This window comes from Pelecanus crispus, chromosome 11 (assembly GCF_030463565.1).
Source record: "Pelecanus crispus isolate bPelCri1 chromosome 11, bPelCri1.pri, whole genome shotgun sequence".
In the NCBI taxonomy this organism is placed as follows: Eukaryota; Metazoa; Chordata; class Aves; order Pelecaniformes; family Pelecanidae; genus Pelecanus; species Pelecanus crispus.
This window is the reverse complement of record NC_134653.1, coordinates 33688053-33700447: the sequence shown is the minus strand read 5'-3', so window position 1 is coordinate 33700447 and position 12395 is coordinate 33688053. Positions and strand designations below refer to the sequence as shown.

Genomic DNA, 12395 nt, shown 5'->3' with positions numbered 1-12395 from the left:
AATACCCTGTTGTAGCTGTGTGTTTAATAACGTCGATGCTGCAATGCCGTAGCGTTTAGCAGTAACCACAGGCGGGAGGGTGCTGCGAGCTCTTGGCTGGGCTCCTTTAGTAGCAGAAGTTTGCAAACTGAGGGAAGGAGAAAAAAAAAAAAGAATACCGAGCCTGTTTGCAAATTACAAATTAAATTTATGGATCCTGCGGGAAACGGGAGAAGAGAAAGCCAAAGAATCAGCTTGGCAGGAAAGTCGCCTGCTGTCCCCGCACAGGCAAAGGAAAAAGGAAGGAAAAAAAAAAAAGTGGAGATGCCGGGGATTGAACCCGGGACCTCATACATGCAAAGCATGCGCTCTACCACTGAGCTACATCCCCTCGCCGCAGCGATGCTCGTGCGCGGCGCCTACAGAGCGCGCTGCCGGGCCCAGGGGGCCCCGTGCCGGGCCCCGCAGCCCCAGTTTAGGCCCCACTGCCCCAGTTTGGGCCCCGCAGCCCCGGTTTGGGCCCTGCGTTGGGCCGCGGGGCGGGGGCCGTCGCCTCCTCATAGCGGGAGGCGGGGAGAGCTCTGTACGTGCTCGTCCTCGTTAGTATAGTGGTGAGTATCCCCGCCTGTCACGCGGGAGACCGGGGTTCGATTCCCCGACGGGGAGGTCGCTTCTTTTGGCCCCCGTTGTCTCTTTTCTCTCCCCTCCCGCCGTGGGGTGGCGGGGCGCGGCTGCGTTTTTGTGCTGCGGGAGGGGGCAGCGGGACCCGCCGCTCCCCCCAGGCTGCCTTCGGAGCGCCCCGCTGCTCCCGGTGTTTGGGGGGGTGGCCCGGGGTGCCGGGGGGGGCGGCCCGGAGCGCCCCAGGAGCCGCGCGCTGACCCCGCGGGGGGCGGCGGGGCCGCGGGGCGGGGTCGTATCCGCGGCCAGCGCGGGGGCTCCCACCCGCCGAAATAGCTCAGTTGGGAGAGCGTTAGACTGAAGATCTAAAGGTCCCTGGTTCGATCCCGGGTTTCGGCAGAAGCTTTTCCCCCGTCACCCCAGGCGTGGCGGCGGGTGCTTTTGCCGCCGAGCGCAGCAGGGGCCCGGGCCTGCGGTCCCCGCGTGGGGCGGGCGTGGCGGCAGGCGCCCACGCGTGTGTGCGGGGCGGGTTTTGCGGCGGGAACCGCGGCGCGGGGGCGGCTGCGGGAAGGCCCTTCCCGGCGGCGGCGGGAGCGACGCACAGCCCGTCCTCGTTAGTATAGTGGTGAGTATCCCCGCCTGTCACGCGGGAGACCGGGGTTCGATTCCCCGACGGGGAGGCCGCCTCTTTTTCCTTCAAATTTTTTTTTTTTCCTCTCTTCTTCCGACACGGATCTTCCGAATTATCGAGAGGAGAGGGGGGGGAAAAAAAAAAAAACAAACCCACAGTCCTGTGTGTGCGAAGCCAGCGTGCCCCCGTCCCTCCAGGAGCAGCTCACACGTAGCTCTGCACGCAGCCCGCTCCCCGCGTGGCTGCCCGTGTCCCCTCCCCCCCCACAGCCCCCTCGCCGCGCCGCGGGGGGCCGGGGCGGGCGGGCGGCGCGCGCCGGCAGCGAGCAGGCCGGCGGGCAGGGCGGGGAGCGCGGGGCAGGGGATGTAGCTCAGCGGTAGAGCGCATGCTTTGCATGTATGAGGTCCCGGGTTCAATCCCCGGCATCTCCAAGGCAGAGGCCTCACTTTTTTTCCCTCTTTTTCTCTTTTTCCCCTTTCCCCCCCCTGCCGTGATGTATTTTATCCGGGGTTAAAGTTGCCACGTCACATTAAACAACAGAAAACTGCACCGTGGACGTGCTGCCCAAAAAGCTGCGCCAGGGGAGGTTTAGACTGGATATTAGGAAAAATTTCCTCACAGAAAAGAGCGGTCAGGCATTGGAACAGGCTGCCCAGAGAGGCGGTGGAATCACCATCCCTGGAGGCGTTCAAAAAACAGGCAGACGTGGCACCTGGGGACATGGTTTAGTGGGCATGGTGGTGTTGGGTTGATGGTTGGAATGATGATCTTAGAGATCATTTCCAACCTTAATGATTCCTAGTTTTTACTTTCATTATAAGTAATCCAGCCACCAAGCCAGGAGACATGAAATTGCTACTCTGCCCTTAATTGGTTTAGTGGTGGACTTGGTAGTGTATGTTAATGGTTGGATTGGATGATCTTAAAGGTCTTTTCCAAACTAAACGATTCTATGATTCTAAAAGGGCCCACAGTGGCAGTTTTCCCAGTAGGCACAAAATGGCTTCTTGTCACTTGGTTTTCCCCAGGACTACGCAAACACGCGGGATTCTCTTGTCTCTCTGGGTATTTCACCGCCACACTAAGGCCTTGTGGACACAGACCAGCCCGAAAGGAGGGTGGAAGCACCAAACCCTGAAATGCGAGGGGAGGCTGGCCTGCTAAATCCCTGCCTGACACCTCTCCACCCCAGCACCCAGCAGAGCTGGCTACCTGCAAACCTGCCGTCGACGCAGAGCCGGCTCAGGGTCTCTGCAACCACATTCCCGGAGCCAAAGGGGAAGGAGCAGAAGCTGGGACACCACAGGTGCCCGCCACTCACTGGCTGTGACAGTGCAGGAGCTCTTCCCTGGCTCTGCCGTGTCCGCTCACCTCTGCTGTCCAGCTCCAGCTGGAAGCTCGCAGGGAGACCAGGCTTCACTCGGAGCAGGTCGGGAGGAGCTCTCGCGAAACAATCTCCCTGCTTCGATCTCCTCAGGTTGGCCGGGCTCACAGGGTTCTGTCTCGCTGGGGAAACTCTTCAGAGCTGGGAGGGCTGAAAGGCATGGCAGAAAGATAGACCAAAGCCCACGTAGAGCTTGAAACAGCTTTTTATCTACACAGTTCAGTCACAAGCTGTTTTATCTGCACTGTTCACTTATCAATGGCGTATCCAACTCCTGCTGGTAGGGAGCACTGGCTAGCGACAGATGTACAATGACTTTTCCTGCCAGAGCGGTTAAAATGCTCCTTGTGCTCCTTATTTACTCCTGTTACTTCCATTTGTTATTTTGAGCCAAATGTTTGGCTACAGCACTGGTAAGTGTGAAGATCCCTGTTGTAAACAGCTCCCTGGACAGCATGTCTCTGGGCAGCTGCACTTCTGGAATATACCCTGCACATGAACACAAGGAACGGTTCCTGCCCCGGAGAGTTTGTAGTAACAGGCATGAAGTAACAGACTTTTTGACACAGGAAATCAGTATTTGTCAGTATAATACGTCATGGTCTGTTAGGACCAACATCCTACTGTTCGCCAAGCTTGTCTTGAAATCTGTACTCCCACAGTGTCGGAGAAACACGGAGCGGAGTGGCTTTGTTCACAGAAAGCCCCTCCCAGCTTGGGAAAGCACTGTTCTCCTGCAAACAAGCCAGAGGTATTTAAGGACTCTGTTGCATTAGGGCCTAACATCTGCCTCGCAACCTGGATATAATACAAATCTGAACCTTTAGGGGCGTGCTGCTCCACCGTTTGACTCAGTTGTCAGGTAGAAACTCGCTCAGGATGCTCAGTGGTTGGCTGCCTACCCTAATTAGATGAAGAACAGCACTGTATCATCTTATTTTCTTCTCGTTATAAAACTCCATCGTGTCACAAAATACATTGCCATGTGCCTTTCTGTTTTCAGACCAGTCCCGAGTGCTCACTCTGGACTAAAAGAATAGGCTAAATAATAACTAATAATAAATAATAACTAAAAGAATAAGCTTAGTATTATTTTTCACTTTCAGATGAGGAAAGACCTGAATCTGGAAGGAAGGCTATTCCAATCTTTTATGTTTATACAACTCCAAATGCACACAATATAAGCCACTGCGCACAATCCTAACCTGAGAAGAAACCAAAAGACTTTTGTGCATTTCTTTTTTCCCAGCTAAACGACCCGGGTGCTTGAGATTATTATTACTATTGCAACGCTGAGTTTTAATACAAACGCAAGGCAGCCGAAGCCGAGAAGCTCCCCACAGCACTCCCCTCCTGTAAAAGCTCCATGTGTCAGACAAATGCAGCCCGGCTTCCCTCAAACCAATCACAAAGCTGTTGCTGGGCCTCCACTCCCTTCCTACTGGTGTGCAGCCCTGGGTGTTATCTGTGTCCATTTGGTAGGCAGCGGTTTTCCTTGGGTGCCGGCAAACGCAGGATTTTTTAGGTGGATTGAACCGAGTGGCATCTCGTGAATCTTGCAAACAAAGCCCCATTCACCCTTGAATTGCTGTAGAGTTTGACTAGGACGGCACAGGAGCCAACTGACCGGAAGAGAGGTCTACCAGAAGGTGCTCTGTGAGAACAAGAAATGGACATTATTATTAGAATTATTTATGATTGATTTTACCCCAGTGGCAAGGCCTTAGCCCTGCTTTACAAACTCCACTGTATCTCAGATGCATGCTCCACTTTGCGTGTGCCTATATATATATACTCACTGATCGTATCTCAGGCAGACTGTCTGCAGGGCTCGGATCGCTGTCCATCAGGCCTTTTTTGTCCCTCACTTCACCTCTCCGGGCCACCTGATCTCCATCCCCTGGCAGCAATCCGGCACCTCCCTGCCCTGGTGCGATCCCTTCAGGCTGCTCCAGCCTTGGCGGGCATCCCGCCATCATCCCAGCATCTGGGCACTGACTTGTTTTCCCTCCACAGGCCATGGCGGCACAGAGGCCTGGCGCACACCTGCCCACAGGCCTCGCCTGCGCCAGTCCCAGCAGGTTTGTGCCCGCTCACACCGGTCCCGGTCCTGCGTGGGGGAGACCACGCTCCCCACGGCCGCTTCTCTCCCTCTAGCATGCTGAAACTCATTGGAGACTTCTTAAATAGAAATACGCGGCTTCCTTCGGAGTAAAACAACGGTCCCTCTCCCCGCAGGTACCTCAGAGCCTGCCGGCCAGGCCCACAGGCAAAGCTGCCGCTCACCCGGCCCCAGGGAAGAAAATCGAGGAGGCACTTTTAAAACAGGGACGCAACTGTAGGGGTTTAAATCTCCGGATAAAATGTAAGGCTCTGACTAGCAGCTTTATGCACACAGGCGTCTCCAAAGTCGAGAGGGCTCGGCTCGCTGAGGCCCCGCGAACCCCCCGGCCCCGCTCCGGCCGCTCCACGCCAGCTTTTGATCCGCGCTTCCCGTCGCCCTCACGGCCGCCCCCCGCCCGCCAGGCCGTGGCCGCAGCACCTCGCGACGCGCTGACTCCTCCGCACTGACGGACCTCTCTTCCTGCCAGCCGCGCCGCGGGGCTGCGGCACGCGCCACAGGGAAAATAGCGCCTGGCGGAGTGATCTGAGCCGCAGGGGGCGGGGCGGCAGAGGCTATATAAGGGGCGGGAGGGGAATGTGTGGCGCAGTTGCGGCTGTGTAGGCGTTGGAGGGTGTTGTGCGCTCGGCTTGGCCTGCGAGCCCCGCGGTGAGTGCTCCGCGGCTCGGCTTCGCCGCGCCTCCGCGGAGACAGCGGAGGGTTGAGCCGCTTGTGGTGGTAGCGGCGGCGGCAGGGCTTAGCTGCGTGCCGGGTGGCCGGGCGGGAGGTGTGTGTGTGTGCTGAGGGGGAAGGGGATGCGGCTGGAGGAGATGGCGGGCTGCGGGCGGGCGGTGGGCCAGGACTTTCCCCCTTCCCCTTAGCGGCAGCACCGCGGGCCGGCGGCGGAGGCGGGCGGGAGAGGGGAGTACGGAGGAGCTGCCGCCGGGAAGATGGCGGCCGCGCAGGCGCACCGGTCCCTCAAGATGGTGGCGGGCGCGCGCGCCTCGGGCGGGAAGGGGGCGGCTGGCCTCGCCTCTTGGGGGGATGTGGGAGTTCCCCACTGTGACGTCACAGTGCGGGGACCGCCCAGCCGGGCGCCTGCTGCTTGGCCTTGCTGCGGCTTCCCTTGGGATGGAAGGGGAAAAGTGACTAAAGTACAGTAGTTTCTGTTCTTCCAGAGGAAAATGCAGATCTTTGTGAAGACCTTGACTGGCAAGACCATCACCCTGGAGGTCGAGCCCAGCGACACCATCGAAAACGTCAAGGCCAAGATCCAGGACAAGGAGGGCATTCCCCCTGATCAGCAGAGGCTGATCTTTGCTGGCAAGCAGCTGGAAGATGGGCGCACCCTGTCTGACTACAACATCCAGAAGGAATCCACCCTGCACCTTGTGCTGCGCCTGAGGGGCGGCATGCAGATCTTCGTGAAGACCCTGACAGGCAAGACCATCACCCTGGAAGTTGAGCCCAGTGACACCATCGAGAACGTCAAGGCCAAGATCCAGGACAAGGAAGGCATTCCCCCTGATCAGCAGAGGCTGATCTTTGCCGGTAAGCAGCTGGAAGATGGGCGCACCCTGTCTGACTACAACATCCAGAAGGAATCCACTCTACACTTGGTGCTGCGCCTCAGAGGTGGCATGCAGATCTTTGTGAAGACCCTGACAGGCAAGACCATCACCCTGGAAGTTGAGCCCAGTGACACCATCGAGAACGTCAAGGCCAAGATCCAGGACAAGGAAGGCATTCCCCCTGATCAGCAGAGGCTGATCTTTGCTGGCAAGCAGCTGGAAGATGGGCGCACCCTGTCTGACTACAACATCCAGAAGGAATCCACCCTGCACCTTGTGCTGCGCTTGAGGGGTGGTAACTGAACTGGCTGGTTGTTGCTTGGTTCCAAGTAAAAGTTACTCTGCACTTGTTCATTCCAATAAAGCTGTTGCATCCACAAAAGCTCCTAGTTTTGAGTTATGTGAACAACATTCATGCTATTAACTAAATCCAGCTATCTAATAAACTTTCATTTCATAGTTTCCACATACAAAGGTATTGCAAAACAGCCTTACGCAAGGCTTAAACGTGCCTGGCCAGTGTAAGGAAGCCTTTGACTGTAGTTTTCCTGAGGTTGTATAAATGTTTTCGTAACCGGCTGAAGTTCAGTGCCAGCCTGCAGGTGTTGGGCAGCTCTTCAAGTTGTGTAAGTGCACACGTGGAAGGAAAAAGCGTTGTTCTTGAGCTGAGAGAGGCTTTGATCATGCTGCTGCACTCAGTGCTTGCCAGGTCCTCGCCCTGGTGTTCTGGCATGAACAGAATAGCGGGGAAAGGGCAGTCCTGTGCTTTTCATCTGCTGGTCAGATGGCTACGTGGCGTTCTACCGAACGTCACTGCTGATCCTGCAGCCCTTGGACTGGGGGCTTGGAAGTGTCCTGGCTAGTGTGAGTCGTCTCATCATCCAGTTACGGCGTAGACCTCATTTTTTTGAAAAGCTTAAGTACGAGTGGTGCAGTTGATGCTCCAGAAGGGCGAGGTGCCATCCAAAGGGACCTGGATGAATCTGGAGAGGGGGGGCCTGTGTGAACCTTGCGAGGTTCAACAAGGCCAAGTGCAAGGTCCTGCACCTGGGATGGGACAACCCCTGATACCAACACAGGCTGGGGGATGAAGGGATGGAGAGCAGCCCTGCGGAGAAGGACTTGGGGGTGCTGGGGGATGAAAAGCTGGACACGAGCCGGCAATGTGCGCTGGCAGCCCAGCAAGCCAACCCCATCCTGGGCTGCATCCCCGGCAGCGGGGCGAGGGAGGGGATTCTGCCCCTCTGCCCCGCTCTGGTGAGACCCCCCCTGCAGCCCTGCGCCCAGCTCTGGGCCCTCGGCACCAGAAGGACACGGAGCTGTTGGAGCGGGTCTGGAGGAGGCCACAAAAATGCCCCAAGGGCCGCAGCCCCTCTGCTGCGGGGCCAGGCTGGGGGAGCTGGGGGTGCTCAGCCTGGAGAGGAGGGGGCTGCAGGGAGCTTTTCAGTACTGAAGGGGGCCCATAGGAAGGGTGGGGGCAAGCTTTTTAGCAAGGCCTGTTGTGACAGGACAAAGAGTAATGGTTTTAAACTAAAGGAGGATAGATTTAGAATGGATATAAGGAAGAAATTCCTTACAATGCAGGTGGTGAAGCACTGGAAGGGGTTGCCCAGAGAGGCGGTGGAGGCCCCATCCCTGGCAACATCCCAGGCCAGGCTGGACGGGGCTGTGAGCACCCTGCTCTGGTTAAAGCTGTCCCTGTCACTGCAGGGGGTTGGGCTGGGTGGGCTCTAAAGGGCCCTTCCAACCCAAAGCTTTCGATGATTCTATGATTCTATGAAGCAAACTTTGTGATTTCAGATGTGCCAGCTTGTTAAAAATCTTTCGGAATGTGCTTTCATTCCAGCTTTGTGCTTAGAGAAAATGGGATGGTATTAATGAGCTGAAACATGTCACGGAGCAGTTCCTGTGTGCTGGAAAAACACTGCCTAAAGGGAAGCCTCTGCTGCGGTATTTTGTGGTGGAGGTTGCTGAACGTCGGAGCTCGTGACTAGTCACCCACGCTGCACTGGGGATTGGGACACGGGGAAAGCGGGAGGCTGAAGAGTAAAAAACCAAAAATACACCTGATGAGCAGTACTGTGGCTTGCTTTGGGAAGGGGATGTGGTGGGCGTTGGAGGTTTCAGCTGATTGCTGACCTCAGTGGGACCTAAAGTGATCCTACACCACCCAGAGTGGTGGGATAGCAGGGTTTGACTCAAGTAGCACCCATTGTTAATTATTCTTGATGAAGAGAGCGACGGAAGATGCTTTTAGTGCCTTGTGGCCTGTCAGGAATGAGTTTGGATCATCAAGATCTGTGCTGAATTGGAGAAAGCTTGTGAATGCCACTGAGCTAAAAGGCCACGCCAGGCGGGAGCGGGTGTTGTGCCATGGCTGAGCTCGTCGTGCGGCCCCGGGGAGCCCCGGGCCCTGCCCGCTCCTGTCCTGGCTTCCCGGGACAGTGGGTGCCGGTGGGCTGGGTGGGAGCCTCGCCGGTGCTGCCGGTGCAGCAGCCTCACGGCGGAGGGGGGACCCTTGCTCAGCTGACGTACTCCTCAACTAGTGTAACTGAACCCTGGACAAATACAAATGGCAAAGCTTGCTGTTGCGTGGGTTTTCTGGCCTCTTGAGTCGTCTGAATTTATGCAGCAAATAAAAATTCAGCAGTTTTGGGTATGCTGTAATGGAGCTCCTCAAAAGTGGGTGTCTGATCCAGTTCAGGGGGGGCTGTTTCTGGGATGAAGGGAGCTGCTCTTAGGTAAAAAGGAAGAAGCTGCAGCCTGGTTATGTTTTCATAACTCCTTTCTCTACGCTCCTGGGAAGCTTTTCCTTGGAAATCTGATGATCCAAAAAAACCAAAAGCTGGAAAAAATAACTGCAAGCAGTTCTGATTTGAAGGTGGGTTGATCGCTGAGGGGGAAGAGCTGCAGGAGGACATGGCGACACTCAGTGTCAAAAGCCTACAGAAATGACAAATATTTTAAGAAATTCTTTTAAATGCCTCAGTGAAAATCCACCCTATGTACCGTACTTAAAAAACTACAATGCCCTACAAGTACGTAACGGCCTGGAGTGCGATGGAAGTGGCTGTGCTGCAAGGCGGAGAGCTTGGTGGAGGAGAAACCTGCGCCGCGGTCTCACAAGCTGAGTCAAAGCGCTGATCTCTGCAGGTTGCTTTGCTGGATTCGATGAGCTTCAAGGGGTTAACGGCAGCGTGAACGCTGATAGTGGAGCACCCCTGAGCATAACTGCAGAACAGCAACATTTGATGAAAACAGCAAAGCATTTCATAATGTATTTCATAATGTATTTTGTTCTAAACATGAAAATACTAGCTGTCTCCTGCTTCTGATAACTTCACATGGTTCTCATTGTTCCCACCATACTTCAGGATATCTCCTGAGTGCTACGTGGCCTTATTGGGATGTGAAGGAAATCTTTTACAAGATTTTTTTCCAAGCAAAATATCTTAAGGGAAAAAACAGCATGTACTTCGTGCTGGATCTGCAAGCATTGCTGCTGGGGAAAGGGGGTACGGCCAGTAGCTGCCTCCACTACAGAGAGCTGGCTGGTATTGAACAGAGACACCGTAATTGCTACAGCAATTAAACAGAGGCAAGAAGCGAGGAAAAAGGTCTAGAATGAAAAAAAAGACGTAATTAAGCTTAAAGACACAAATGGAGGTGTTCCACCAAGGTGAAGGCCATGGCAAGAGTCGGGTCCTCTGCTGTCCTGGCCTCTGCCTGGGTGGGAGCTGGGGGCTTGCGTCTCCCCGCTGTCGCGAATGCAGGTTTGTGAATCCTGCTGATTATGTTAATTTATCGTCAGTGAGTGACTTTACACAGTTTGATTTAGTAGCAGTTTAGAAGTTACTTGTGGCAAATTGCAGGATTTGATTGTGATATTTTAATAGCACTCAGTCACCAGTGATTAACAAAGGGATTAGACAAAATTGACCAAAACAGTGACTTAGTTAGAGATTCGAAGATGGCAAGGTTCACTCTATTACTACATGGCAGTGCGTAAAGGAAAATTAAGTTACACTGAGCTGGAACGACTCCCAGAGAGATTGTGGTTGCAGGGGATAAGGGGGACCCTTCCATTGAGCCACGAGGTTCAGAATAGACCCCCTCGCTTTCTAAACTCCTTCTCAGAGAGGAGTCTGGGTGCAGCTAGGTCCAATCTTAGTCTCAATCTTGGTCAACCGTTTATAGGAATAAGGATAATGCAGCAGTATAAGACTCACTTTGTAATTAAATTATACATCTGCAGGCTACTTAAACTGATTCACGCATGCAGACACACAGACACGAGTACATATATATATATATGGTGTACCTGTTAAAAATTCCCCTCGAGTTCAGTGAAATATTCACGTTGAATGTCTTGGCGTTTCTCAACAGGCGAGGGTTGAGCCTCAAGGAGTGAAGGGTTTCAGCCCAGGCTCCACTGTTGGTCTTCGGCGATGGACCTCCGATTTTAGCAAACTTTAGGAGTTTGGTAGCTCTGAGAGGCGTCCCGCTCAGAGGGAGGTGCTGGTGCAGCCCGCTGCAGTCCAGGAGAGCTCAAAGGGCCTCACCTAGGACTGCTGTTTTACAAGATTGTGAGGTGATTGGCTTTAGTCATCGCAAATCTCCATCGGAGCCAGAATCCGGGTCGGTAATTACTGCTCTGTGTCAAGGCTGTCAGGGGCAGCTGATTGTTCTCACTCCCCGCTTCAACCATGGAAGAGTTTCTGATAAGGACAAGGCTGCTCTCCGCTTCAACCACCTGGGAGTTTCTGGTACAATTTAGGGGTGCCTGACTGACCAACTCGCTGCACAAGGTCGCGGTCTGGCAGGAATCCCTGAGGTCGTAAAGCAGTTTAAGAGACAAAAAGGCGGGGGGGGGGGGGGATGCACCACCAGACCCGCGGCACCCACACATCATGTCGCGGCGACAGCGTTTTGCTGGTAGATGCATTCCAGTTTTTAGACCCTTTAGCTCGGATCAACTTACAGTTTGGACAGCAGGATGATGCGTATAATTGTTTTAAAATAGGCTGCCGCAAACCAGACTCTTCCCTTTTTTATTTCTTGCTAACTTCTAGACACTTTTAGGGATGAGTCTCAACCAGGCTTTTATTCAGGGCCACTTCAGATGCACCAGATAGACGAAAGACCCAATTCCTTGGAAAAACAGAGGCGGGTAGAAGGAGGCAATGGATATTTTCTCCTCGGGGAGAGCCTGGGGTCGAGCCCCGGGTCACCGGCCGGCGGCTGACAGCCGGCCGAGCCCCTTACAGCCGCCTGCACTTGCCCCCTTTCCCGAGACACCAAATACCTGCTGGGGCAAGGGGCTGGCGGCCACCCCGCCGGCTGCTGCGGTGGCCATGGAGGCAGCCGGTCCCCCCGGGGGTGGCCTGGGCTGTATATGTGTGTACGTGTGTACGTGTGCATGTGTGCATGTGTATATGTGTGTACATGTGTATGTGTGCATGTGTATATGTGTGTACGTGTGTATGTGTGCATGTGTGCATGTGTGCATGTGTATATGTGTGTATGTGTGCATGTGTGCATGTGTATATGTGTGTATGTGTGCCTGTGTATATGTGTGTACGTGTGCATGTGTGCATGTGTATATGTGTGTACGTGTGTATGTGTGCATGTGTATATGTGTGTATGTGTGCATGTGTGCATGTGTATATGTGTGTATGTGTGCCTGTGTATATGTGTGTACGTGTGCATGTGTGCATGTGTATATGTGTGTATGTGTGCCTGTGTATATGTGTGTACGTGTGCATGTGTGCATGTGTATATGTGTGTACGTGTGTATGTGTGCATGTGTATATGTGTGTATGTGTGTACGTGTGTATGTGTGCATGTGTATATGTGTGTATGTGTGCATGTGTGCATGTGTGTATGTGTGTACGTGTGCATGTGTGCATGTGTGCATGTGTATATGTGTGTACGTGTGCATGTGTGCATGTGTATATGTGTATATGTGTGTACGTGTGTACGTGTGCATGTGTGCATGTGTATATGTGTGTATGTGTGCATGTGTATATGGGTGTACGTGTGCATGTGTGTATGTGTGCATGTGTGCATGTGTGTATGTGTGTATGTGTGTACGTGTGCATGTGTATGTGT

The 12395-nt window shown here is 54.2% G+C and overlaps 1 protein-coding gene and 5 non-coding genes across 6 annotated transcripts; 5 read left to right on the top strand and 1 right to left on the bottom strand.

Annotated features, from left to right (window-relative positions):
• Positions 1-298: 298 nt before the first annotated feature.
• Positions 299-370, bottom strand: TRNAA-UGC (transfer RNA alanine (anticodon UGC)). Its single transcript has one exon. It is a non-coding gene; the product is annotated as a tRNA-Ala (tRNA).
• A 203-nt stretch (positions 371-573) lies between these two features.
• Positions 574-645, top strand: TRNAD-GUC (transfer RNA aspartic acid (anticodon GUC)). The gene has a single exon. It is a non-coding gene; the product is annotated as a tRNA-Asp (tRNA).
• A 278-nt stretch (positions 646-923) lies between these two features.
• TRNAF-GAA (transfer RNA phenylalanine (anticodon GAA)) lies at positions 924-996 on the top strand. The gene has a single exon. It is a non-coding gene; the product is annotated as a tRNA-Phe (tRNA).
• A 209-nt stretch (positions 997-1205) lies between these two features.
• On the top strand, positions 1206-1277 carry TRNAD-GUC (transfer RNA aspartic acid (anticodon GUC)). Its single transcript has one exon. It is a non-coding gene; the product is annotated as a tRNA-Asp (tRNA).
• A 310-nt stretch (positions 1278-1587) lies between these two features.
• TRNAA-UGC (transfer RNA alanine (anticodon UGC)) lies at positions 1588-1659 on the top strand. The gene has a single exon. It is a non-coding gene; the product is annotated as a tRNA-Ala (tRNA).
• A 3657-nt stretch (positions 1660-5316) lies between these two features.
• UBB (ubiquitin B) lies at positions 5317-6678 on the top strand. The gene is made up of 2 exons (XM_075718234.1): positions 5317-5382; positions 5892-6678. The coding sequence occupies exon 2, from the start codon at positions 5898-5900 to the stop codon at positions 6585-6587; it is 690 nt and encodes a 229-aa protein (XP_075574349.1). The 5' UTR covers positions 5317-5382; positions 5892-5897; the 3' UTR covers positions 6588-6678.
• Positions 6679-12395: the final 5717 nt, after the last annotated feature.